Source organism: Molothrus aeneus, chromosome 21, assembly GCF_037042795.1.
Source record: "Molothrus aeneus isolate 106 chromosome 21, BPBGC_Maene_1.0, whole genome shotgun sequence".
Classification (NCBI taxonomy): domain Eukaryota; kingdom Metazoa; phylum Chordata; class Aves; order Passeriformes; family Icteridae; genus Molothrus; species Molothrus aeneus.
The window spans coordinates 4,593,005-4,619,616 of NC_089666.1; the positions used below are offsets into that span (position 1 = coordinate 4,593,005).

At 53.6% G+C, this 26,612-nt stretch overlaps 1 protein-coding gene across 4 annotated transcripts; it reads left to right on the forward strand.

Annotated features, from left to right (window-relative positions):
- Positions 1-22: 22 nt before the first annotated feature.
- On the forward strand, positions 23-24,958 carry CHD5 (chromodomain helicase DNA binding protein 5). 4 transcript variants are annotated; one of them, XM_066563961.1, is made up of 42 exons: positions 23-152; positions 1,031-1,161; positions 4,383-4,562; positions 4,986-5,104; positions 5,699-5,937; positions 6,730-6,854; positions 8,027-8,150; positions 9,535-9,701; positions 9,781-10,005; positions 10,469-10,666; positions 10,752-10,963; positions 11,910-12,041; positions 12,523-12,631; positions 12,908-13,099; positions 13,184-13,384; positions 14,146-14,283; positions 14,672-14,793; positions 14,957-15,130; positions 15,778-15,919; positions 16,127-16,258; positions 16,746-16,863; positions 17,310-17,434; positions 17,773-18,004; positions 18,296-18,421; positions 18,534-18,706; positions 18,852-19,026; positions 19,430-19,522; positions 19,922-20,010; positions 20,185-20,318; positions 20,521-20,665; positions 20,850-21,009; positions 21,135-21,214; positions 21,334-21,460; positions 21,764-21,871; positions 22,169-22,309; positions 22,559-22,667; positions 22,839-22,971; positions 23,164-23,359; positions 23,534-23,694; positions 23,788-23,902; positions 24,013-24,063; positions 24,298-24,958. In XM_066563961.1, exons 1-41 carry the CDS (start codon positions 89-91, stop codon positions 24,018-24,020), a joined length of 5,874 nt encoding a protein of 1,957 aa, XP_066420058.1. In that variant the 5' UTR covers positions 23-88; the 3' UTR covers positions 24,021-24,063; positions 24,298-24,958. The 4 variants fall into 4 exon arrangements, with proteins under 4 accessions (XP_066420058.1, XP_066420059.1, XP_066420060.1 ...); XM_066563962.1 differs by having other exon boundaries at positions 24,301-24,958; XM_066563963.1 differs by having other exon boundaries at positions 22,172-22,309.
- Positions 24,959-26,612: the final 1,654 nt, after the last annotated feature.

The window sequence follows — 26,612 nt, forward strand, 5'->3', positions numbered from 1 at the left end:
GGGGCCGGCTCTCGCCATCTTGGCGCGGAGCGGCCGCACCCGGCTCGGCCCCGGTGCTCGGCCCGGGGCGGGCGCTGCCCCGCCCGGCATGCGGGGCCCGCCGGCCGCCCGGGACCTGCTGGACGACGCGGACAACGAGGAGGACGTGTCGGGTAGGCGGCGGCGGCGGGCGGGGGGCACGGGCGGGGCGGTGGCATCGCTCCCCGTGGGTCCGGCCGTGCCGCGGGCGCTCCCCGCTATCCGCGCTTCCCGGACCGGAGCGGTCTGTGCCGGCTCCTCGGTAGCCGGTTCCCTCTCGGGCCGTGCCCGTGGACCGGCTGGTTCTCCGGGCTGGGCTTGGTGCAGCGATGCCCACCCTGTCAGACCTAAAGCAGCACAGCATGAATCAGTGAATCATGGAATCCCAGGATGGGTTGGGAGGGATCTTAAAGAGCATCCAGTGCCACCGCCTGCCATAGGCAGGGACACCTTCCACTATCCCAGGTTGCTCCAAGCCCTGTCCAGCCTGGTCTTGAACACTTCCAGGGATGGAGCATCTAGAGCTTCTCTGGGCAGCCTGTGCCAGGGCCTCTCAGAAGTCAAGTGATCAATACGTCCTGACCACCCCAAAGTGGTGTTGCTGTGTGAGCTCAGAAATCAAAAATAAAGACACAGGCCTAAAGCTGTGTGGAGACTGGCTGGGATGCACTGGGTTTGGGGAGATAATGATGGGAAGGGGAGGCGTGCACTGGCATCAGTGCCTCTGCCCAGGGCTGGGTCCCTGAGCTGGTGAGAGCAGCCCAGAACAGCCTGGCAGCTGTGGCACCCATTTTCCTCATGAACCCTTCCTCTCCTCCACTCATTGTGTTTTTGTGAGCTCTACCTGGGATCAGAAAGGTAAAAGCCAAGTGCTTTTACCTTGCAGGAGAGGCCACAGAGCTCTGAGTCCTGTGGCCTGAAACTGCTGCTCAGGTGTGCTCCTCTGTCGTGGTGAGCATGGTGTCCTGTGCCTGTGCAGTCTGTCCATGTGAGCTGTCCCTTTTGTCCCCAGAAGAAGATGATGGGGTGCTGGAAGGATTGGATGAGTTTTTTGCAGAAGACCAGGTTGTGGTACAGAAAAAGAAGAAATCCAAGAAGCTGAAAGATGGCAAGGCTGCCAAAATCAAGAGGAGGAAGAAGGAGGTAACACTGCATTTTCTCACAGGGCTGGGGCTCCTCAGCTGTGGCACAGAGGCAGCAGCTCAGTGCTGCTGGCAAGCACCTCTTGAGTCTCTGTGGATGGAAAGAAGGGTCATTCTTGGGGTTTTCCCTCACTGAGCAGGTGTTCTCTCAGCCTGGGGAGGTGTCTCTTTTGCCCCTGGTGTATCTTTCCCAGCTTGGCTGCTCAGGAGTGGCAGTGTGCCCTGTCTGGGGAGCGGCTGTGCAGAGAAGGTGCCTCCATGCCTGCTGGCAGTGATGCAGGCTCCTGCCCCACAGGCACAGCTCAGCTCTCACACTGATGTGTGCAGTGGTACTGTCCAGCCCCACGTGTTGAGCTCCTCCTGCTCAGTGCAGCCTCTGGGGACAGCAGTCTGCACCAACACAGCATCTGGGGCTCATGTTCCCACAGAGGGAGATGCAAACCACCATGCTGGGACATGATCAGGGCAGGGCTTGGAGGTTTCTGTGGATGCTGGTGTTGGCTGCACTCATTCCAGCTGTTTGCAATGAGATGGTCCAGGGGCCTCGAGGGCTTGGCACAGGGAAGGACTCTCAGGCCTTCTGTAGTAAAAAAACAAAGGTGAGGATTTGTGTCCTCAAGGGTCAGGCCTGAGGCTGCAGTGGAGCTGTGCTGCTGGGTCGAGAAGGCTGCCTGGCACTGCTCACTGATCCTGTGCCACATGGGCTCTGCCTCTCACTGTGCCATCCCCACACAGTGCTGGACACGAGGACAGGAGCAGACCTCTTGTGTGCTGGCCCTTTTCCTGCCTGAATGCCAGGCTGCTGGGAAGAAAGGGCGAGCAGTGATGGTTCCTCAGCCCCCCACTTCCCTTGCTGGGGCTGGGGAGAAGCTGCTCACCCAGCACAGCTGGGCACGACCCCCCCTTGCCAAGGGAGCTGTAAACAGAGGGGCTGGATGGGGCATTGCATTGAGGTGCTTGTGCTGTGGGCAGGAGTGTGATGAGCTGCTGGTTTGAAAACAGGTGATTCCATCCTGCACTGCCTCTTGCTGGCCCCAAGGAAGCTTGTTTCCATCGTGGCCATGGTGATGTTCTCTTTCTGCAGATACCACACAGGCCCTCTGCCCCCTCTACCTCTCCCATTCTTAGGCACAGTTTTTTTCTCTATGCTGTTTTCTGAGAGGGAGAAAATAAAACACAACTCCAAGGTGTTTTCGCCTCTGCCCCTTTGGTGTTGCTGCTGACCTGCCTGAGCCCTGCAGCTGTGTGTGCAGTTTGTGCTGAGCTTGGCTGCTGCTGAGCTGGGGGTGGGGAGGAAATAACAGGCTGAGAGCCCCTATTTTTTTAAATTAATGCCTTGTGTGGGCAGCTCTAACCAGATTCCACTTGTGGGAGACTGTCCCCTCCTCTCTCAAAGCCAGGGAGAAGCTGGTGCTGGAGCTGTTGACATGAGGCAACACCCAGGCTGCCCTCGGGGTCAGGGGGTAAAAGATGGGGCTTCCTTTTCCTTCTCGAGGGTTTTGGGGGTAGATGAGCCTTACCCCTGCTAGAGGACTCTCTCTAATGACTTCTTTTTCCCATGGAAAATGGTCTCTGTTTGTGGCCACTCACCCTGGCCAACAGAGCGCTGCCAAGCTCGAAATTGCCAAACTTTGTTGGATTTCTCCAGATCTAAACCTGCCAGCAGCTAGGACCAGGCAAGCCCTTAGAGCCCCAAATGCCACCTTTTTTCTGATACCCAGACCCTGGGGAAATGACTTCTTTTTCCCATGGAAAATGGCCTCCATTTGTGGCCACTCGCTCTGGCCGACAGGGTGGTGCCAAGCTAGAAATGGGCAAACTTTGCTGGATTTCTCCAAAACTAAAGCTGCCAGCAACTAGGACCCTGCAAGAGGAGGGTGGGAATGAAGTGCAGGCTGTGGTGTGAGCCCGGTGCCTGTGCCTGCTGCGATCCCCGGGTGTTATCTGGGCTGCCCCGCTGTGGGAATTCGCCAGAGCTGGAGGCGATGCACGAATCCTGCGGAAAAAAACCCGCTCGGAACAGCCCGGCTGTGTTTGGAATCCCAGCACAGGCAGATGAAGGTCCTTGGCAGGGAAGGCAGCGGAGAGGGAGATTCAACCTGTACTGCAGCAGTTCCCATGGAAACCAATTATCCTGTGCCCAATTCCAGCTGTTCCTAACCCTGCTGAAGGAGAGGCGCGGGCTGCTCCGAGCCGGGAGGGACTGGCCGAGCCCCGGGATCAGCATCCCTGGCAGGAGGGGCAGAGGGAACCGGGATGGGGCTGGGCGCTGTCCGCTGTGCTGGCTGGAGCCTGTCCCTCAGCCCTGCCGAGCCCTGGTGCTTCTCAGTGCCCCCAGGGACCAGGTGGCATCTGGAGGGACCTGGACAAGCGAGGAGGGAACCTCGTGCAGTTCAACAAAACCATGTGCAGGTGCTGCACCTGGATCATGGCAACCCCTGATACCAATCCAGGCTGGGTGATGAGCAGCCCTGCTGAGAAGGGTTTGGGTGTGCTGGTTGGTAGGAGGCTGGATGTCACAGACATCTTTTATGAAAAATCTTTTCTTTAGGATTTTTCCTCCTGAGAAGCTGAGAGGCCTCAGGAACAAAATGTAACCAATGGTTATCTGCTGCTGTGGAATGCAACAGGTGCATCTGGGATTGGTCTCATGTGGTTGTTTCTAATTAATGGCCAATCACAGCCCAGCTGGCTCAGACTTTCTGTTCGAGACACAAGCCTTTGTTACCATTCTTTCTTTTTCTATTCTTAGCCAGCCTTCTGATGAAATCCTTTCTTCTATTCTTTTAGTATAGTTTTAATGTAATATATATAATAAAATAATAAATCAATCCTTCTGAAACATGGAGTTCAGATCCTCGTCTCTTCCCTCATCCTAGGACCCCTGTGAACACAGCCACAGCTGGACATGCCCTGGCCGTGTGTGTTGGCAGCCCAGGGAGTTACCTGAGTGCTCTGCCCAGCAGGCAGCCACATTCCTTGGGGTGGTAATTAGTTCTGTTACAGTCAGTGTTGTGCAGTGGGTCATGATCTCTCTAGAAATAAACAAAAATATCTCCTGGGCAGTCTCTGCTCTGGCTCTTCTAGGAGAGTGTAGCCATCAAAGCCTGCTCCTTTCTGACTGTGTGGAAGGAGAATGCATCCACTGGAGATGGGCAGTTTCATGTGGGAGGAGAGTGAAGTGGGGACAGGCTTGTTCTTCACTGTCCCTTTCTGTTTTAGGGGAGCAATGATGAAATGTCAGAAAATGAAGAGGAGATGGAGGAGAAATCGGAAAGTGAAGGGAGTGACTATTCTCCCAACAAAAAGAAGAAGAAAAAACTGAAAGACAAGAAGGAGAAAAAGCCAAAACGGAAGAAGAAGGATGAAGAGGAGGATGACAATGAGGATGGAAGTTTAAAGGTACAAAAGAGCTAGTGCTAGTGCCTAAAGCCAGGCTTGGACAAGGGGAGTTGAGGGTTTCATGGGAAACCCTTGGGTTTGGCAAGGATGAGGTTGCAGGTGTATGACCGGGACAGGAAAAGTTCTATTTCCTTGGTATTTATCTTGAGTGCAGGGAGAAGTTGAGTTTCTTGGAGCTGTGAAACCTGCCAAGGCCTTGCATAGTGTTACGTGGTGGGGAGCATTTCCGTGGTGCCTTGTTAATTTGTTTCTTGGGACTGCATGAAACATTAATTTGTTAAGCGCTTGCGTGGGCTATTTCATAAATCCCAGAAACAAATCCCTGCATATCACTGACTAGGGAGATATGGAGCACATGACAGAGCCAGGCTTGTGCTGCTCATCTGCAGAGTTTGCATTAATGATGACTCTCTAAATCTCTAGGAGCCCAAGAGCTCAGCCCAGCTCATGGAGGAATGGGGTCTCGATGACGTAGATTACGTTTTCTCAGAAGAGGATTACCATACTCTGACGAATTACAAAGCTTTCAGCCAGTTCCTCAGGTAGGGAACTGTGGTCCTGGTGGTTGGGGGGCATTGCTCAGTCAGCAGATGAAGTTGTGAAGTCAGTTCTGCATCACCAGCTCCTTGTCGCTTCTTCCTCCCAACTCAGTCCTCAGAACTCCGTTTATTTGGAGGATTGACTGGAAAACAGCTGAAGCATTTGTCTCTCCTGCTCTCCAAAGCCCCATATTTTGTTATGCTTATCTGAAAAGTTTAATGAGAAGAACAGTGTTAATGAATTTCCAAAGCCCAATATTTTGTGTATGCTTATTTGAAAAGTTTAATGAGAAAAACAGTGTTAATGAATTTCTGCTTGCACCACGAGCCTTTCAGAGCCCAGCAGGTATTTCAGGGAAGGGAAGTCTCTGAGGAGATTTAGGTGTGCTCCCCCTTGCCTACATTTGCTTGAGGAAGCTCTGCTTTCTGCTGCCTCCCCATGAAACTCCTGCTGGGAATTTCACTCTCCCACATCTTTTGGGCTGAAGTACCACATCTTACGCTGCCACATCTTCTGTGCTGAAGCACCAGCACGTGAGTGCAGGAGCAGACACACAGCACAGCGCTGCTAATCGTGGTTCTCCCTCTCCCCTGCAGGCCTCTGATTGCCAAGAAGAACCCCAAGATCCCCATGTCCAAGATGATGACGGTGCTGGGTGCCAAGTGGCGAGAGTTCAGTGCCAACAACCCCTTCAAGGGCAGCTCGGCGGCGGCGGCTGCGGCCGCTGTGGCTGCAGCTGTGGAGACTGTCACCATCTCCCCAGCACTCCCTGCCAGCCCCCAGCCCTCTGCCCTGCCCACTGTCATCAGGAAGGCCAAGACCAAGGAGGGAAAGGGTGGGTAGCACTTGTGGGGGGCTGCTCTTGCCAGCAGAGCTGGCACAAGGCTGCAGAGCACAAGTTTCAGCAAACCGGGGAGGAATTGAGGGTTCCAGAGGGTAATAGGAGCCTCCTCGAGCCAGGTCTCATGAGCTCTTGGAGGTCTATTACTCACCTAAGATAGCTCAGCTACTTTTGGAGGCATAAAATCAGCAGGATGGCTTCTGTTGCAGTGTTGGAAATGAAAAGGTTTAATAAACGGCAAAATAACAAACAGAGAAAAACTGAGCTAGGTCCAAGAGGTTCTTGCTCTTGGTAAAACACCTCACAAAAGCCATTGGTTTCTTTGTTCTCTTCTTTTTCTTGTAAATTGCCTAGGTGGGACTTTTTGGCTTCTGTCTAATTAGCTATCCTTAAGTTTGAGGTGAAGTCTCTTAGGCTTCACCTAAGATGTCTTTTTACCCAGTTGAGGAGAGAAACTTCTGGGCTTCTTTCCTTTTTAAAGGGACAAAAGATAATTTGTCAACAGGGGGCACATTTCTATACCAGAGTGGTGTCTGCAGCTCCTGTTGGCCTTGCAGAGGTCCTTGAACCTCTTCATGGTTCATGAACCATGGCAGATCAAGCCTCTGGGTCTGCTGGATGTTTGGCAGTTTGTGGCAATTAATTAAGCTGAGCAGTAGCGGGAAAGTAGAGGGATCTCCCTTTGTGCTGTGTTCTGCCTTGGGAAGGTGCTGTTCTGCTGTGCTGGGGGGTGATTTTGGGTGACAGTTGTTTATAGAGTAACAGACAAGTTTTCCATTTCTTCAGGTCCAGGTGTACGGAAGAAAATCAAGGGCTCCAAAGACGGGAAGAAAAAGGGGAAAGGGAAAAAGATGGCAGGCTTGAAATTTCGGTTTGGAGGAATCTCCAGCAAAAGGAAAAAGGGCTCCTCTGTAAGTTTGTGGGGCTTTGGGTCTGGGAGGGAGGTACTGGGACAAACCCTTGTTGGGGAGGTACACCCACCCCGTGTCAGGGGTGTCACAGCCTCACTTGTGCCCCTCTTTGGGGCCTTGATCAGCACATCCCCTTGCACCCCTGTCCAGGCTCAGATTTGTGAGACTCGTGTCTGGCCACAGCTTTTGCTAAAACCACGTGACCCTGTTTACTTTCAGCAGTGATAATGCCATCATTTCAGATTTCATTTGCAAAGGAATTCTTCAGGGCTTGCACTGCAGCTGAACCGTGCATCACAGAGAATGCTGGGATGCTTTAATTGCATTAGCAGGGCCTGCCCACGGCAGCTGGAGTCCCGTGGCATTGCCTGGGATGCTGGAGCTGCCCAGCCACAGCACACTGGGCTCTTCTCAGTGCACCAGTATCAGGAGTGTTTCAAGGAGTTAACAGCATTTTAAAGAATAATTTCCTTAGATAATAGTGACTGGGGGTGGGGCTCTTCTAGGTGTTGATAATATTGGTCAAACCCCCTCAGGTCACTCTGTTGCAGTTCCAGCTCTAATTTCCATAACACAACCTGTTTGCAAGCACATCCATGTGTTGAAGGTTGAAGGGCCGGAGCCACTCATTGCTGCAGATCTTCAATCATGTATCACAAAAAATTCCTCCCATGCTCTAAAGCCACAGGTTCACCTTCCAGAGAGTCACAAAGAGCTTCATTGCTGCAGATTTTCAATCATGTATCACAAAAAATTCCTCCCGTGCTCTAGAGCCACAGGTTCACCTTCCAGAGAGTCACTAAGAGCAGGAGGAGCCTTAACACCTGGTTAGGATTGTGCAGGCTGGGGATTTGCATGCTTGAATAAGAATTCAGATGCATTATTATGTTTTGACTCCATGGAATGCTGGGCCTGTTTTGACTCCTTTCATGCTGTGGGAATGCCAGGAGTGAATGCCTGCATGCATGGACACAGGAGGGATGGCAGGGCTGAAATGGGTGTCCAAACAGAGAGAGGGAGCAAAGTTCTGCCAGGATCTGGAAAAAGGGGCCTTTGGATGCACAGAGTGGGATTATAGGGTTGTTGCTCTCCAGGAGAACAGTCCCAGCAGTGGAATGACAGCTGGGATGCCAGCACTTGGACTGGGTGTGCTTTGCTTTTGCCCTCTGCAGAGCGAAGAGGAGGAACGGGAAGAATCCGACTTTGACAGTGCCAGCATCAACAGCTCCTCCATGCGCTCTGAGTGCTCAGCTGGCCTGGGGAAGAGAGGGAAGAAGAGGAAAAAGAAAAAGAGGAGTAGGCCATCCTTTGTACTCTGTTCCTGTTCTGTTTGGATTTCCCTGTTCTGATGGTGCTCCCCTGGCCCGTGCGGCTCCGGGCTGTGTCTGGCACTGAGGATGTGCCTGTGCCTGTCTGTGTGAGTGCAGTGTGAGGTGCTCTCTTGGTGTCCAGGCCCTGCTGCTGGGGGGCTCGTGCCTGCCAGGAATTTGTGGGGTTTCAAGGGAAGTGATTTTCTGAGGAACAGCCCCTGGAGAGATGTGGCTTGTGGCGAGCTCCCAGCAGGGCAGGGCAGGCTGTGGGTGAGGCTGTGTGAGGGTGAGGGATGTTTTGTCTGTGTGGGGTGTGCAGTCAGGCAGAGGCAGGTGGCAGAGCTGTGGTAGCCATGCAGGGACAGGGAGGCATGTGAGCCATGGAAAGGATCTGTCAGGATCTGCCAGTGGCTGTGTGACCACATTTGTGTGTGCGTCCCTTCATCCCTTCCCAGGTGGATGTTGTGCCATGGCACCTCTGTCCTCGTGCTGCTCTGCAGAGCAGCCCCCTGTACTGAGCATGTTGCTTTTCTGTCTTGTGTCCTTGTTTGGGATGAGATAGTTCAGATCCAGGCACAACATCCTTTGGCTTCTTAGCTTTTCTGATAGATTTTTGCTTCCAAGAAATGGAAGGGCAATTTCTGAGCTGGGGATCAGTTAGGGTTTGACACTGGCCAACATCCCCATTGGTTGGTAAGGCCAATTGGGCCAGCTGGCTGGCTGGCCCCATGTCTGGTGTGTGTGAAGGGAATTGCTTGTGCCTTTGTGGCCTTGTGAGGGCCCTGGTGCTGGAGGTAGGCAGCTCCTGCTGCATGCTGGAAGAGTGGAAGGTTGGAGTTCCATGCCAGGAGTTTGTGGCAGAGCTGGGAATTGAGATGAGCCATTCTGGCCCTTGCAAGGCCTCGTTTCTCTGCTCCTTTTCCCTTCCATGCTGTGTTGAGAGTGCTCCTGCCTCTGTGCTAGGGAGCCCTGAGGAAGAGCAGAGTAGTCCCAGGAGAGGAGTCCTGTCCTTGGCCATGTCACCCTTGCATGGTGCGTTTGCAGCTGGTGCTGGTGCCTGGGGAGGTTTCTCTGACCGGCCTCCCTTGCAACCTCTCCAGGTTCTGGCATTCTCCATTGAGAGCCTGAAGGAACCAAAGGATGATACAGTGTGGAGAGAGAAAGAGAGACAGAGGTGAGATGATGCTGTGTGCAAAGGTGAACTGTGCTGCTGAGGGACAGAGAGGTAGTGGGAATTAACAGGAGGGGTCTGAGGTGAAATGCTGTCCTTATTTCCTTAACTGTATGGTAGAGGAGCACGTGTCCCATTCCCTCCGGGAGAGCTTGCTGCTCTGCCACCCCTCTGACTGTCCCCTGTCCCTTGCTTGCAGTTGAAGAGGGGGACGGGTACGAGACCGACCACCAGGACTACTGCGAGGTGTGCCAGCAGGGCGGGGAGATCATCCTGTGTGACACCTGCCCCCGCGCCTACCACCTGGTCTGCCTGGACCCCGAGCTGGAGAAGGCCCCCGAGGGCAAGTGGAGCTGCCCCCACTGTGTGAGTGGGGTCGGGGTCCCTTGGGAGTGGGTGGCCTGGTGGGGGAAACCCTTGGGTTACACTGGCTGTGCTTCCCCAGGAGAAGGAGGGCATCCAGTGGGAACCGAAGGAGGAGGAGGAGGAGGAAGAGGATGGTGGCGAGGAGGAGGAGGAGGAGGATGACCACATGGAGTTCTGCCGGGTGTGTAAGGACGGAGGGGAGCTGCTGTGCTGTGACACCTGCCCGTCCTCCTACCACCTTCACTGCCTGAACCCACCACTGCCAGAGATCCCAAACGGTGAATGGCTCTGCCCACGCTGTACTGTGAGTGTTACTGCCATTCCCTTTCCTTACTCTGTCCCTGCTCCCACACCTGCCTGCCCTGCCAGTGGCTGCTGCTGCCCCTCACAGCCCTGCCCTGTGCCCCAAACCCCTCCCTGAGGAGTGTCACTGCCAGGTGCATGTGCCTGAGGGTGCGGGGTGGCTCTGGAAGGCTCTGCTGCCTCTGTGGTCTCCCTGTGGGAATTGCTGGCTGGCAATTCCCGGCCTGGTTTCTGATGGGATGTCAAGCCTTATTCCACATGTGGCCTATAAAGAGGGGCCTTTTCTACCTGGTGGCAAGACCTGTCCCCATGGGGGATGCAGAAGTGTCACGGACACTTCTCAGGCACCCTGTGCTGGCTGCTGTCCGCTCAGCACTGAGGTCCCCCTTCTGCCCACCCACTTCCCTGTGTCCCCTGGCAGGGTCTCACCTTAAACTCTTCCCTGTTTGCCCCTGTGCCCCCAGTGCCCTCCCTTGAAGGGCAAAGTGCAGCGCATCCTGCACTGGGCCTGGAGGGAGCCGCCGCCCGCCCCGCCGCCGCCCGCCGCCCCGCAGCCGGCGCTGCCCCCGCCCAAGGCGCTGGAGGGGATCCCCGAGCGAGAGTTCTTTGTGAAATGGGCAGGCCTGTCCTACTGGCACTGCTCCTGGGTCAAGGAGCTGCAGGTGAGCCCCTGTGGCGTTGGTGTAAAGCCCCTGCCCAGCCCTGTGCCCAGTGCCCCGGGCTGAGCGTGGCCCCGTCCTGCTGCAGCTGGAGCTGTACCACACCGTGATGTACCGCAACTACCAGCGCAAGAACGACATGGATGAGCCACCGGCCTTTGACTACGGCTCTGGGGACGAGGACAGCCAGAGGGAGAAGAGGAAGAACAAGGACCCCCAGTATGCCAAGATGGAGGAGCGGTTCTACCGCTACGGCATCAAACCTGAGTGGATGATGATCCACCGCATCCTGAACCACAGGTCAGGAGCCTGAGGGAAATTCTGCCATCCTTCTGCAAGGCCAAAACCTTGGGCTGGTGGGATTTCAGCTCCTGGCCTGTGCTGGGGTCTCTGTTGCCTTGGAGGTTTGGTTCTGGGCTGAAGCTGAGGCTGGAAGGGGATCCATGCTGCCTTATTTTCATTTCTGCTATGTTACACATTGAAAATAAAGTTATAACCGATTTCCTAAAGGTGGATGCACAGTGTTCCACTCTTCCCAGTCATACTGTTTGGGTCCTGTTACAGCCTAACCATTCTCTAAATTCTGATGCTGAGGAGAAGAGTTGGAGCATGTGGCCAGCTCTCTTACATAGCTTTGACATTGATATTTCTTTTCTGTAGAAGAAATTCCCTGTGAATGAGATGTTCTGTGCAGATGGGCTTTCTGCATCGAGTGGCTGGAGACATGTTTTTGTTCAATTTCTACATTTCAAGTGGCAGCTTGAAATACCAAGCAGCAGCTCTGCTGGAAGGCTGCGTGGCAGGAAAGAACTAAAGCTGCCTGTCTGATTTCATGTGAGCTTTACCTTGGCCACTAACAAGGCAGCAGGTTTCCCTGTAGGCACAGAGTCACACTTGGAACTGTGTTTATTCTGTTTTTAGTGTGAGCAGAACTTCCTAGAGTGGTGAATGCTGGAGGTGAGAGGGGAAGCACTAGTATCCATCCAGGCCTGGTGAAACAGGGAAATGAGGTTGTTAGTGGAAAGGAAAAGCAGCCTGTAAAGCTTAATGGGTTGACACACTCACAGCTGAATAGACATTTCTGCTGCAAGTGTTGATATTTTGTTTTTCTACCTCAGTTTGGATGTCCTGGTCTGTAAGTGAAGGCAGAGGATGAAGCATCCAGCTCTGCAGAGGCAGATCATGGAGAGCTGTTCCCTGGGGCTGGTGGCATTCCCTGATCAGCTTTCTGTGCCCTGTGTTACAGCTTTGATAAGAAGGGAGACATCCATTACCTGATCAAGTGGAAGGACCTGCCCTATGACCAGTGCACCTGGGAGATCGATGACATAGACATCCCCTACTATGAGAACCTCAAACTCCTCTACTGGAACCACAGGTATGAGCCCACAGCTGGGGGAGCTGGGCAGAGCCAGGGCAGCCCCTGCAGAGGTTTGGGGCAAGGGGGACACAGAGGTGCCTCATTTTGAACACATTGACACTGCTTGCAGTGATTTATCTTCAAAGAGCACTGAGGAAGGCTGGCCCTCCTGATGTGCCATTTCAGGGCTGCTGGGCAATCCCACCTGCTCTTTTCCAGCCTGTGCTCCCCTTCCCCTGTGTCTGCACTGCCATGACATTCATGGTCTCCGTGGCCATGCTGCCTGTTTTGGGGGAAAAACACAGTACTCTGTGCTTGCTGTTCTTCATTCTGGAGACTCTGTGGACTGTTGTGAGGGGAAAATCAGTGAGTGCCCGTGCTAACAGGGCCAGAAGAGCTTCTGTGGAGAGAGGGGAAATGGAGTGTGGGAGGTGTTTCTGTCCCTTGGCTAAGAGAAGAGTAACCCCCTGCCATCCCTGCTGTGTGCTGGATGTCACAGGGAGCTGATGCTGGGGGAGGACACGCGCCCTCTGAAGAAGCTGAACAAGAAAGGGAAAAAGCTGAAAGAGGAGAAGCTGGAAAAGCCTCCAGAAACACCTCTCGTGGATGTGAGTGATAGTGGTGGGGACTGTGTGGTGGCATGGGAACCTGGAGGGAGGGTGGGCTGTCTGTGCCCTTCTCTGGTTCCTTTGGGGACCCTGTTTCCATTGCAAATTCTGGAGTGGTGTTGCTGTGAGGAGCCGGGGGCTGGGCTGTGCCAGGGACTGCATTTGTGTCTCTTTTGGAGCTGTTGGATGTTACAAACCTAAAGAGGGATGTGCTTGGCTTCAGGGGAAGGAGGGGCAGGTGGTTTTCACTGCTCTGTGCCGTGGTTCTCCTTTCAGCCTACAGTGAAGTTTGACAAGCAGCCGTGGTACATCGATGCCACGGGAGGCACGCTGCACCCTTACCAGCTGGAAGGGCTGAACTGGCTGAGATTCTCCTGGGCACAAGGGACAGATACAATCCTGGCTGATGAGATGGGGCTAGGGAAGACGGTGCAGACCATTGTGTTCTTGTATTCCCTGTACAAGGAGGTGAGTGGAGCACCCAGCAGCCCCCAGGTGGCTGAGAGCTGCTGGGTACAGGGAGATCAGCCTGGGCTCTGTCTCCCTGAGCAGGGCCACTCAAAAGGGCCATACCTGGTCAGTGCCCCCCTCTCCACCATCATCAACTGGGAGCGTGAGTTTGAGATGTGGGCACCCGACTTCTACGTGGTGACCTACACGGGGGACAAGGAGAGCCGCTCGGTCATCCGGGAAAATGAGTTTTCTTTTGAGGACAACGCCATCCGCAGCGGGAAGAAGGTGTTCCGGATGAAGGTGGGAGCTGAGGGCGTGCCTGCCCCTTCCCTGTAACCATGATATTTTCTGAAAAATCCTTTCCTTAGGATTTTTTTTCTCCTGAGAAGCTGAGAGGCCTCAGGAACAAAATGTAAACAATGGTTATCTGCTGCTGTGGAATGCAACAGGTGCATCTGTGATTGGTCTCATGTTGGTTGTTTCTAATTAATGGCTAATCAAAGTCCAGCTGTCCAGACTGTCTCAGTCAGTCACAAGCCTTTGTTATCATTCCTTTTCTATCATCTTATCATTCCTTTTCTGTCATTCTTATAATCTTGCCAGCCTTCTGATGAAATCCTTTCTTCTATTCTTTTAGTATAGTTTTAATATAATATATATCATAAAATAATAAATCAAGCCTTCTGAAACATGGAGTCAGATCCTCGTCTCCTCCCTCATCCTAAGACCTTTGTGAACACCATCACACTTCCCTTTACCTGCCAGTAAGAAAGGCAGAATTTGACCTGGAGAGGGTCCCTGATCAGCTTCCCACAGAGGGAAGCTGGCGTTGTTTACAAATGTAGAAGATTTGTGATGAGCTTTACAGATTTCTGCCAGAGCTTTTCTATATCTGTAGCCCCCTGCTTGGTTCTCATGTTGGGGTATTCTGCTGGCACAACTCAGCTCTGTGCCAGGCAGTGCAGCCCTTCTCATCTTGGATCCCATGCAGCAGCAGCAAAGGTGGAGGCTGTCCTGTTGGCTGTTCTTATCCCAGCTTTTCTCTCCCTCTGCTCCTCCAGAAGGAAGCCCAGATCAAGTTCCACGTCCTGCTCACGTCCTATGAGCTGATCACCATTGACCAGGCAGTGCTGGGCTCCATAGAGTGGGCCTGTCTGGTGGTGGATGAAGCACACAGGCTGAAGAACAACCAGTCCAAAGTAGGTGGCAGGTGTTTTTGAGTGATTTTTTTTTTCCCTTTAACATCCTGTGGCATTAAAAGCCCTTCAGCAGCTGGAGAGGCAGCAGCCTGGCTGCTATCATGGAAGGGAGTTGATCCCTCTCCTTCCTTTCCCCTTTACCTGAGGCTCAGTGCAGTTTCCAGCTCCTGGGATGCTCACCCAAGGAGGAGACAAGTGGTGTGAGCCAAGGATACACAGGATTTCTGCCTGTGCTCAGTGGGAATGGCTGGGAGCAGGACATGCTGGCACCCTGCTCTGCATGCCCAGCATGGGGATCACTGCTCAGTCTCCACGTGCACCCTGCGGAGTCCACAGTAAAACATTGGTTCCTTGCAGTCCTTGTCACCCAAACTTATTTCTTTTCCAGTTCTTTAGAGTGCTGAATAGCTACAAGATCGATTACAAGCTGCTCCTCACAGGGACTCCGCTCCAGAACAACTTGGAAGAGCTCTTCCACCTGCTCAATTTCCTGACTCCAGAGAGGTTTAAGTAAGTTGCACTTACCCAGGCCATCAGGGTGGCTCCTCATGAGTATTGTCTCCTCTTGTGCCTCGAGAGCTCTGCTCTGGTTTTTAAGTCATAAAGCTGCAGATCCCTTTGCTTTCACTTGCCCCTGTTGCTTAGTGCCATGGGGCTCTGGCTGCTTCCACAGCAACCTGGAGGGGTTCCTGGAGGAGTTTGCAGACATCTCCAAGGAGGACCAGATCAAAAAGCTCCATGATCTGCTGGGTCCCCACATGCTGCGGCGGCTCAAGGCCGACGTGTTCAAGAACATGCCGGCCAAGACAGAGCTGATCGTGCGCGTGGAGCTGAGCCAGATGCAGAAGTGAGTGATTCCAGGGGTGTCTGGCTTCCCCCAGCATGGTGAGGTGTCAGTGGGGATTGAGGGGTCACAGGCACCCTGCTGGCCTGGGGCCTGCTGCAGGAAGAGTGGGAGTACTTTGTGTCTCACCAAGAGGAATGTTCCATGTGGTTGAACTGGGCTCTGTGCAGTCCTTGGGGCGTGGGAGGCTGCCAGTGTGGCTCTGTGGCTCTGGGGGCACAAAGAAAACAATGAATCCCCTTCTCCCCTTCCTGGCACTAGGACATGGCCTGTGCTGCTGGCGTGCCTGGGTCAGCCTGGAGCGTTGCTGCTGCCCCAGCTCTGGTTCTGTGGGCTGACCTGTTCAGCCTCAGTGCCATCTCTTGCAGCTCAGGGCACTTCCCTGTCACTTCTTCCCCCTGGCTGGCACCCAGCAGAGGGTGGTGGTGGAGGTCCTGTGCCCCTCAGTCCATCCCACTGCCAGGGCTGAGATCCCTCCAGAGCAACTGGAAATACCCAGCCCTAGGTGCTGAATTGCTTTTAAAAGCCTCCAGATGTCCCTTTTGCATCTCCAGTGACACTAGGGGGGTTTAATTCAGTGCCCTCCCGTTTGTGCCAGTCCCACACCTGCCCCAGCTAACACGGTGCCTGTCCCATCTTCCCTCCTGCAGGAAGTACTACAAATTCATACTGACAAGGAACTTTGAAGCCCTGAATTCGAAAGGTGGTGGGAACCAGGTCTCACTGCTCAACATCATGATGGACCTGAAGAAGTGCTGCAATCACCCATACCTGTTCCCTGTGGCAGCTGTGGTATGTCCCCTGCCTTTGCACCCTTGGACATGTCTCAGAGTGTTGAGTAGCAGCTGCTTCCATAATCCTGCTTTGGTTAACACTGTGGGTTTCCATGCGAGTGGTTTCATACAAGGACTTAATTTTTTGTTTTGGAAATGCAAGTGAAGTCCTCCATGAAGTTAATGCAGGTTGTCCTTGTGAGCATTGACCATGGTACCTTTACAGGAGGCCCCTGTGCTGCCCAATGGATCTTATGATGGGAATTCTTTGGTCAAATCTTCTGGGAAACTGATGCTGCTCCAAAAGATGCTGAAGAAGTTGCGGGATGGCGGTCACAGAGTTCTGATCTTCTCGCAGGTGAGAGCAGGGAGGGATAATAATAAATGCCTTTTAAAAGGAATTTGTTTAAATTATGTATGGGAAATTTGTGCTGGGAACAGACAGAAATAGGTGGAATAGATGGTGACAGCTTCTCCCCCAGGCAGCCACGGCAGTAATGGTGCAAGGGCTGTCCCAGCTCACTCCTGAGGGACTGCCTGTCGTGTTTAAGAGCTGTTAGCTCAGGATAGAAAAGAGACAACAATCACGAGGCTCCTCTTTGGGGAGGGACAGTCAGACACAATTCCTTCCTGCTGGCAGAGTTGCCTGTAGAAGATGGGATGTGAGTGTTGCTCCTCTGGCTGTGCCTGTTGGCTGTGCTTGCTTTGCTGGCCCTGCTGTGCCACCTCCACCGAGACCTCTGGGCTGTGGGCAAGGACCATGCTGGGGCAGGGCAGCTCCCCAGGGGAGGCAGGGCTGTTTGGCCATGCAGACCCTCTCATGCCAGGTTCACCTTGCCCTGTAGATGACAAAGATGCTGGATTTGCTGGAGGATTTCCTCGAGTATGAAGGCTACAAGTACGAGCGCATTGACGGGGGCATCACCGGCGGCCTGCGCCAGGAGGCCATCGACAGGTTCAATGGTACTCGCCTTCCTGCCTTGCTGAGGGGGCCAGGGGGGGCATGACAGTGTGTGGCCAGCAGCAGGTTGTCTGCCAGTGCCCAGAGCTTGTGCCACACTCGCAGGTCTGGCTCCCTGTGGCACGGTGGGGCTGCTCGTACCACGCCATTGAGCCCTTGAGTTGGTTCCCACGAGGAACCCTGAGTGTGCCAGCAGCTGTTCAGCTGGAGGGGCTCCTGCCCTTCCCTCCAAGACCTCAGCAGATGACAGAGCTTCCCCTTTGCTCTGGAGCTGGGTTCTGCAGCACCTGGTTCGCAGGGAGCAATGTGTTTTCACTCCTTGACACCCGTGCCTCTTGCTTGTCAGCTTTGGAAGCCATTCTGTCCCTCTGAAATGGTGCTGCTCCTCTCTGTGAGCTGTGCTTCCTTCTGTCTCACCTGTTCCCACCTCTGGGTTTGTCGTTCTCAGCTCCTGGGGCTCAGCAGTTCTGCTTCCTCCTCTCCACCCGCGCCGGTGGTCTGGGCATAAACCTTGCTACGGCCGACACTGTCATTATTTATGATTCTGACTGGAATCCCCACAATGACATCCAGGTTTCTGACTTTCCCTTTTCCTTCCTGTGTAGTAAGTACCTCTCTGGCTGTGCCCTCTCTTTGCACACCCTCACTGGGATTTCAGTATCTGCTCTTGAGAGCTGCTGACACTTTCTCCTGTGTTTGTGGGTGTTTCTGCTCAGCAGTCCCTTTCCTTCACCCTCTCCTGGCCTCTCTGCAGCCTAGGAGACACCTGACATATAAAACTGGCTCTCCCCTGTGACATTCTCACTTGTCCTCAACCGGGTGCCTCTCATGCAGCTTGGAGGGTGAGAAGCATGGCCCTGTTGTCCACGTGGCAGGGTGCCACCCTCTCCAGCTCCACCCTCTGCCTGCAGGCGTTCAGCAGAGCTCACCGTATCGGGCAGAACAAGAAGGTGATGATTTACCGCTTCGTGACCAGGGCCTCCGTGGAGGAGCGCATCACCCAGGTGGCCAAGAGGAAGATGATGCTCACACACCTGGTGGTGCGCCCGGGGCTCGGCTCCAAGTCAGGCTCTATGACCAAACAAGAGCTGGATGACATCCTCAAGTTCGGGACAGAAGAACTCTTCAAGGATGATGTGGAAGGTGAGGTGGGAATGCTCTGTGTGGGGCAGGGCTCTCTCTGGATGATGTGGAAGGTGAGGTGGGAATGCTCTGTGTGGGGCAGGGCTCTCTCTGGATGGTGTGGAAGGTGAGGTGGGAATGCTCTGTGTGGGGCAGGGCTCTCTCTGGATGATGTGGAAGGTGAGGTGGGAATGCTCTGTGTGGGGCAGGGCTCTCTCTGGATGGTGTGGAAGGTGAGGTGGGAATGCTCTGTGTGGGGCAGGGCTCTCTCTGAGCTGCTGGGGCTCACTGTTTTCTCTCCCTGTGCCACAGGCATGGTGTCTCAGGGACAGAGGATTGCAATGCCTGATGCTGTTACCCCTTTCTCGGACACACTGTCAGCAAAAGGGGGTGCAGCAACCCCTGGCATGAAAAAAAAGCATGGTAGCACCCCACCAGGTGTGTAGCCCCTCTTTGCTGGGACTTATCCCCTCAGCTGAGCTTGCCTGGCTCTGGAGGAGACTGTCCAGCCCCCTGATCTGCGCTGCTGCTCCCCTTGCTCTGCTCTCAGGTGACAATAAGGATGTAGATGACAGCAGTGTGATCCACTATGATGATGCTGCCATCTCGAAGCTTTTGGACCGAAACCAGGATGCGACGGACGACACGGAGCTGCAGAACATGAATGAGTATCTCAGCTCCTTTAAAGTGGCTCAGTATGTTGTGAGAGAAGAGGATGGTGTGGTAATGTGATCAGTATCATGTCTTACAATCACCCCTTTGTACATCCCCTCCTTGTTCCCTCTGCTCCCTCTCCTGTCCCTGCATGGGGCAGGACCTTCCCTGCTCTCTCTCTCTCTGCTTGAGCTCCCTGTCTGTGGCTCTGCAGGAGGAGGTGGAACGGGAGATCATCAAGCAAGAGGAGAACGTGGACCCTGACTACTGGGAGAAGCTGCTGCGGCACCATTATGAGCAGCAGCAGGAGGATCTGGCCAGGAACCTGGGGAAGGGGAAGAGAATCCGCAAGCAGGTCAACTACAATGACACCTCTCAGGAGGACCAAGGTACGGCCACAGGTGCTTGGCTCCTGGCTGGGACAGACAGAGCTGTCACTTGGTGTCTCTCTGCAGTTGGTAGATTGCCTGGATCTGTACTTCCCAGATTCCTAAACTTGCCAGTGTAGAAATTTTCAATTTTTTTTTCTTTTTATTTGTTGGTCTCTAAACTCTGGTTTTGCTGGAAGAATCTAGGAAAGACATGTCTGCGGGCAAAGTATTTCAAAGTTGGTTTTTGCTGCATAACAGAATGTTAATTCTGTAAAAGCTGAGAACATGATTTCCTGTAGCAGTGTCCCCCTCTCCTGCTGCCTGGCAGTGAATGTCTGTCGTACCCACAAGCAGGCTCTGACCTGTCCAGCACATCCCCCCAGGCAGGGCCTTCTAACCTGGCCTCCCTTGTGTTCTGCAGAGTGGCAGGACGAGCTCTCTGACAACCAGTCAGAGTATTCCATTGGCTCTGAGGATGAGGATGAAGACTTTGAAGAGAGGCCAGAAGGCCAGAGTGAGTTGATGTGTTTGTTAATACTCCCTGGGATTTGGAAGCATCGGAAATATCTGGGTTGGAGGGACTGGTGTGCCCAGGGCTTCTGTTAGGGGACTGTGTCCCTGCTTTCCATCAGGTGAGGAGCTTTCCAGGGCAGGGGAGGCAGCCAGCTTCTTCCTTGGCCTCTGCAGGACTGTGGTCTGCTCCACCACGAGGACCAGGCATGGTCCTCCCTTGCTTGGGAAGGGCAGAGCAGTGTCCTGGCCTGGGGAGTGGTGGCTGGAAGGGACCCTGCAGTCTGGGCAGATGCTCTGATGGGTTCTGCTCCCATCAGGAGGGAGGGCAGGAAGCCTGGGGCACATGAGGTGTCTTTCCTTGGTGCCTGGCCCATCCATCACTGAGGCTTCTTGGCTCTAGGTGGCAGAAGACAATCACGGAGACAGCTGAAGACTGACAGAGACAAACCTCTCCCTCCTTTGCTGGCAAGAGTTGGGGGGAACATCGAGGTGAGCCTCAGCCAGAGCACGGCCAATGCTGTGCCCGGGCTGCCTGAGGGCTGGATCCCTCTGTGCTGAATCACTGGGACATCAGCCCTGGCCCAGCAATGCCTGTCACAGCTGTGAGGCTCCAGGAAGCCCTGTGTTGCTTGAGGCCACTCTGTCATCCTCTGTTTCCTGCAGGTTCTGGGTTTCAACGCCCGGCAGCGCAAGGCGTTCCTGAACGCCATCATGCGCTGGGGAATGCCACCCCAGGATGCCTTCAACTCCCACTGGCTGGTCCGGGATCTGCGAGGGAAGAGTGAGAAGGAGTTCAGGTACAGAGGTCCTGGCAGGCAGGCAGGGCTGGGAGCCTGCACCCCTTCACCGTGGGCTCTTTTTGGGGAGGCAGTGTCTGTTTCATTCTCTTGTTCCCTCCCTGGGGGTGAGACTTTCCTCATCCATGGGTGATGGGATCTTGTGTGTGCTGGGTTGGGCAGGGAGGCCACGGGCCAGGGCTGAAGTCTGGCTTGCCTGCAGGGCATATGTGTCCCTGTTTATGAGACATTTGTGTGAGCCTGGGGCCGATGGTGCCGAGACCTTTGCGGACGGCGTTCCCCGGGAAGGGCTGTCTCGCCAGCACGTGCTCACCCGCATCGGGGTCATGTCACTAGTAAGGAAGAAGGTGGGTGAGTAAAATTATGAATGGGCCTTTTCAAGAATGTTCTGGACACTTTTCCCAATGGGGTTGGTGCAGCAATCCTGCCACTTGGTCATTCTGTGGGTGAGCAGCCTGGACACGCTGACTCCATGGCACCAGGTGGGAACATCCCTGCTCTGTTTGACCTGACCATGTGTGGCTGTCCCAGGTCCAGGAGTTTGAGCATGTCAATGGGAAGTACAGCACCCCAGACCTGCTTCTTGAGGGCCCAGAGAGCAAGAGATCCAGCGAGGTTGTGTCTTCAGATCCCAACACGCCTGTCCCGGCCAGTCCAGCACACACACACACAGGACCAGGGGCCCTTGCAGGTATCCAGGGGGTTGTGGCTGGGGTCTGCCTTGGGAGGCAGGTGGGCCAAGACTCCAGGAGGTTTTGCAGGTGCTTTACCCATCAGATCCTGCTCAACAGCTTCCGAGCTTTGCTCTTCCTACAGACAAAACAGAAGCACAACTGGGGTTCCATGAGGAAAAGGACTCAGTGGAACAGAAGCCCAGGAAGGTGTCTGACAGCCAGGTGAGGTGGCTTTGTTCAGCATCTCCTCCAGGAAGTTTTCCCTGCTCTGCCTGGGAGCTTGGGGTACTCCCTAGGGAAGGGAGGGCCAGGCTGATCTGGGATGGGTGCTTGGCCTTTAGGTACCTGCAAGTGCTGAGGTGGAGAGTGAAGAGCCCCCAGAAAGCTATGACAGCAAGGAGAGGCCAAGAAAAGAGAAGCAAGAGGATTGTGAAAAGGCTGAGCCTTCTTCTGAGCCCCTGGTGAAAGGTGAGGCTGTGTATCTTCTCTGTGTCACTATGGGAAACCTGAATGTGACAAAGTCCTGCAGAAATTCCTGAAAAAACAAGTTGTAAATTGCATGAAATGGTCATTTTGGGGGGCATTTGTCCCTTCAGATGTCTCAAGGAAGAGGGGAAACTAAATGCATTTATTTGATAAAATGCAGAAGGATGTTCTCTTTGAGCATCTTGAATGTACAAACAATAGTTACTTTACCCTAAAAGGAAAACTCTGTCTGGATAAGTAGGTTGTTCCCTGCAGAGCACTTTCCATGTCAAGCATTTCTTGTAGGCCTGTTCCCTCCTGCAGACGAGGGGATTCAAGAGCAAGAGAAGCCTTTGGAGAAGGCAGAGTTGAGCAGCAGCCCAGGGAAGGGGGAGGATAAAGAAGTCAAACCAGGTGAGGCATGAGGCTTTGGAGAGAGAAGAGTGGGAAGAATTCCCAGAGTGAGGCCAGTGCCTGGCACAGTGACAGAGCGTGCCACAGGGTGGTGGCAAAGATGCCACCAGCCCCACTTGGTGCTCAGGAGCCACGAGTGGGAACAAGACCCTGTTGGGGTGGGCACTGCCTGTGTTAACAATGGGACCTGCTGGGAGGGGTTGGTGGCTTTTGCAGCAGTGACTGGCTGTTACTGGGGCAGGGGTGGGTCGAGTGGTGGAGCACAATTAGACAGGCCAATTCCTTGTGTTTGCCAAGCAGAGGATGGCAAGGAGGAGGAGAAGGAACCAAGTGATGCCCAGCAAAATGGTGACAAAGAGGAAGAGGAGGAGGGAAAGAAGGATGACAGAAACATAAATTTCAGATTCATGTTCAACATTGCTGACGGTGGCTTCACAGGTAAGAGTGAGAGGTGAGATGTTGGCCTGTTCTGCAAAGCTGCTGCAGAGGCTCTGAACCTGTTCAAGCAATGTGACCCTTGTGATGGGCCATGGATGGGCTGGTGCTTTGCTGGCAGCAGCAGACCTGGGTCTGCACTGTGCCTGTGCTCCTGGGAGGTTCCATCACTCACCCTGCCCACGTGCTGTGCATTGACCTGCAGTCCAGCTGCCTGACCAGGCTGTCTCCCTTCTGCTTCTGCTTTCACAGAGCTGCACACACTGTGGCAGAATGAGGAGAGGGCTGCCATGTCCTCTGGCAAGATCTACGACATCTGGCACCGCCGACACGACTACTGGCTGTTGGCAGGAATTGTCACGTACCCTTTGACCTGCCAGAGCGGGAGGCAGCGAGGCTAGAGAGGCCTCTCTGGGGGTGTGGGAGCTGCAGTGATGAGCAGGGAAGAGGGTTTGGGGTCATGGTGTCACTGTGGGGTGGTGGGCAGGCTGTTGTCTGGCTGGTTCTGCCCTTGACACTTCTCCCACACCAGTCATGGCTATGCCCGCTGGCAGGACATCCAGAATGACCCACGCTACGTGATCCTGAACGAGCCCTTCAAGTCAGAGATACACAAGGGGAACTACCTTGAGATGAAGAACAAGTTCCTTGCCCGGCGTTTTAAGGTGAGTGGCAGGTCCAAGGCTGGTGAGTCCTTGTTGGTGGGAGGACCAGAGCAGCACCCTGAAGCCAGGGGGGAATTTGCCAGCATCTTCTGTGAGTGAAATGGGGAGTGGACTTTGCAAGGAGCTCTGTTTTTACTGGTTTATAGTGGGGCAGGGTTTGGTCCTGAATCCTTTGTCTTCTGCTCCTCCCAGTTGCTGGAGCAGGCTCTGGTGATCGAGGAGCAGCTGCGGAGGGCGGCGTACCTCAACATGACCCAAGACCCCAGTCACCCGGCCATGGCACTGAACGCGCGGCTGGCAGAAGTGGAGTGCCTTGCTGAGAGCCACCAGCACCTCTCCAAAGAGTCCCTGGCTGGGAACAAGCCTGCCAACGCTGTCCTGCACAAGGGTATGTGCCTGCAGGGCTGGGGGAGTCTGCTCTGAGGCTGGGAAGGCTTCCCCACCCTCACCTGGGGAGCCAAGCCAGCCCCATCTTGTGTTCTCTCAGCCAGGAGCTGCCTGCTCCTCTCAGCTTGCTGGGTCTGACAGCCATCCCCCCAAGTAGCTCCTGCTTTACTTGCAGTGCTGAACCAGCTTGAGGAGCTGCTGAGTGACATGAAGGCTGATGTGACACGCTTGCCCTCCATGCTGTCCCGCATCCCGCCCGTGGCTGCCCGGCTGCAGATGTCAGAGCGGAGCATCCTCAGCCGCCTGGCCACCCGTGGAGGGGATCCAGCTGCCCAGGTCTGTGGGGACGGGCACAGAGCCCTCACTGTGAGGGTCATGGTCAGGGCAGGGCTGCAGGCCCGTGTCTTTTCTCCCTCTTTGCCTCCCCAGGGCTCCTTTGGCTCTGCCCCGATCTTCAACAACAGCTTTGGGCCAAATTTCCGCGGTCCTGGGCCAGGTGGGATTGTCAACTACAGCCAGATGCCTCTGGGACCCTATGTGACTGGTAGGTTGGGGTTTTGCTCTTGGGCAGAGAAATTCAGAGGGTGGATTTGGGTGGTCCAGGAGTGCTGCCAAAGGACACTAGTGAGCAAGGTGTTTCCTCTGTCACCACAGATATTTAGCAGTTCCCATGATTTTTGCCTGCAGCTCCCACTCCTAGCTGAGGTAAGGCTGTGCTTCCTGCTCTCTGTGCTCTGTTTGATGGGGAACCTGAAGGGGTGGGGAGTTAAATGGAAGCTCCATTTTGGGCTGCCCCCCAGTGCCAGTACCTGACTGTGGCCTCTGCCTCAAGCAGCCACAGTGGAGGTGGGAGCAGATCCTGCAGCCCATCCCAGGTGGGGTTGGCAGGTGGGGAGGGTCCACATTTGGCTTATGGACAGCCCTCCTCTCTTCTCACAGCAGCCCTGGGGGACAGCCCCCTGTCCCTGGCCACGAGCCGCTGTTGCCAGAGGTCGGCAGGGAAATTGTGCCAGCGTTGCCTGTGTGGAAGACAAGCTGCTGCTGCCGGCACTGCCGCGCTGTCCCGCTCCCGCTTCAAGTGTGCTTTGCCTGCTGCGGCCCCCGAGGGAGCGGCGGGGCTGGGGGTTTGTGTCCGTGTACATTTTTTGCACTTTCTTATTGAAGACTTGAAGAGTTTGTCTGGGCAAGGTGGGCTGAGGGGAGGGAGGGAGGGAGGGCTGGAGCTGCGGTGTTTGTCTGGTTGTGTTGGCAGGTGTAGGGGTGAGTGGAGGCCAGTGGTGCCATGTCCCGGCCGGCTGTGCTCCCCAGCTTCCCCCTAAGGGCTGTCTCTTCATCCTGGTGGTGTTGGAGCAAGCCCACGCCTGTTGCTGCCCTGCTGGAATCCCTGGCACTGCTGTGGTGTGGCTGAGGGTCCACATGTGCCGGGCTTGGGGCAGGCAGATGGAGGGGATGTGGGTGGGACAGAGGGGACAGCTGGAACTGGGATGGGGATGCCTCGAGCGTGGTGGCACCGGCAGCCGTAAGCAACGCCCCTGCATCCGCTTCGTGCTCTGTGTGTCCCGGTTTCTGTTCTGTGTTTTAATAAATCCTTTGGGAAGGACGCAGTGCAGTCTGGCAGGGGAAGGGATGGTGTGGGGGCCTGGCCATGGTCTTGGTACCCCTGTTGTCCACACACACATACGTGTCCACAGGAACGTACACAGACATGCACATGGAGACACAGGGACATGCACACATGGAGACAGACAGACATGAGAATGTCACGTATCTACAGTTACCGTTATCTCTGCATGGTGCACATATATATGTACACATGTCTACATCACCCCCACACGTGTACCTTTTCATTTACACCTGTGTAGATCTATGTACACATGTGTAGATATACACAGAACTGTTTTCAGATCTACATGTGTGCATATCTATCTTTATGTGAGCATACACAGCTGTAAATACTGATTTATTTAGGTACAGCTACGTGGGTGTGTACCTGTACATATTATATACACATCTGTATATTATACAGGTCTATGTAATGTATTTGTGGTTTTAATAGATGTGTATTTGTGTACATATATACTTGTGAGTGTGTGTGCAGACAGAGGTATGGGTAGATAAGGGATAGATGTACATAGGATAGATCTGTCCGTGGTATGAGAGGTGTATTGAAACATACATGTATGTGTATGTAAGAATACACATAAATGTGTTTTTAATTTGAATATATGCACATACATGTGTAGATATACGTATATATTTACACATCTCTATGTCTCCATATCTCTGTATGGCTGTATAGGTGTATTGATCTTTGTGTATGTGTACACTGACACACAAGTATTTGTAATTTTCATATATTTATATGTAAGTGTAGATACAGGTAAAGGTGTATAGCTGTCCTAGACAGAGATAGTATATATGTGTGTATATTCACAGACACATATATGTTTGTTATTTCACACACATATATGAATGTATATCTTTCTGTTTGCACACAAACATTGATGTAGCTCAGTAGACAGAGGTACATGTATAGGTAAAGCTGTGGAGGTTTAGCTGCAGGTAAATTCATGTACCTAAAGGTGTAGGGGTGTGGATGTGGCAGGTGTGCACACTGACTCTCAACCAGATACAGAGGGGAGCTCTGGTGTCATGAGTGGGTCAGAAGAGAGCCCTCCGTGTTTGTACACATGCACATTTATAGTGGGGCTGTAGGTGCAGCCACGGCCACACAGCAGAGAGACACACACAGCGTGGAGTTCATACTGTGCACAGAGCTCACACTACAGAGCTCACACAAACTGCACAAAGCTGAGGGTCTGCACCTACATTTACAGTTTTTATGTTTATCTGTGCACAGAGGAAACTGCGTATAAATGTATGTGGCTATGGATACATCTATATAGATATAGGCAAAATGTTTTGCACAGAGTACACAGAGAGCTAAAAGGAGATAGATACATATAGCTATATTGTTCTCTCTATAGCTTTATCTATCATACATATATCCATATATATATAGCTATAGCTAGACATACAGCTATATAGATGTAGCTATAGCTGTATCTAAATTACAAATATTTGTGTCCACGTGTATGTATGGCATATGTTTATAGATGTATAGACATGAGTATATAGTTAAAAAGCTGAGTATGGATATAGAGACATTTACACATATATCTGTATATACACATCTGTCTGCATATACACACACATTTAAGTACATATCAGTAATTTTCATGTGTGCATATATC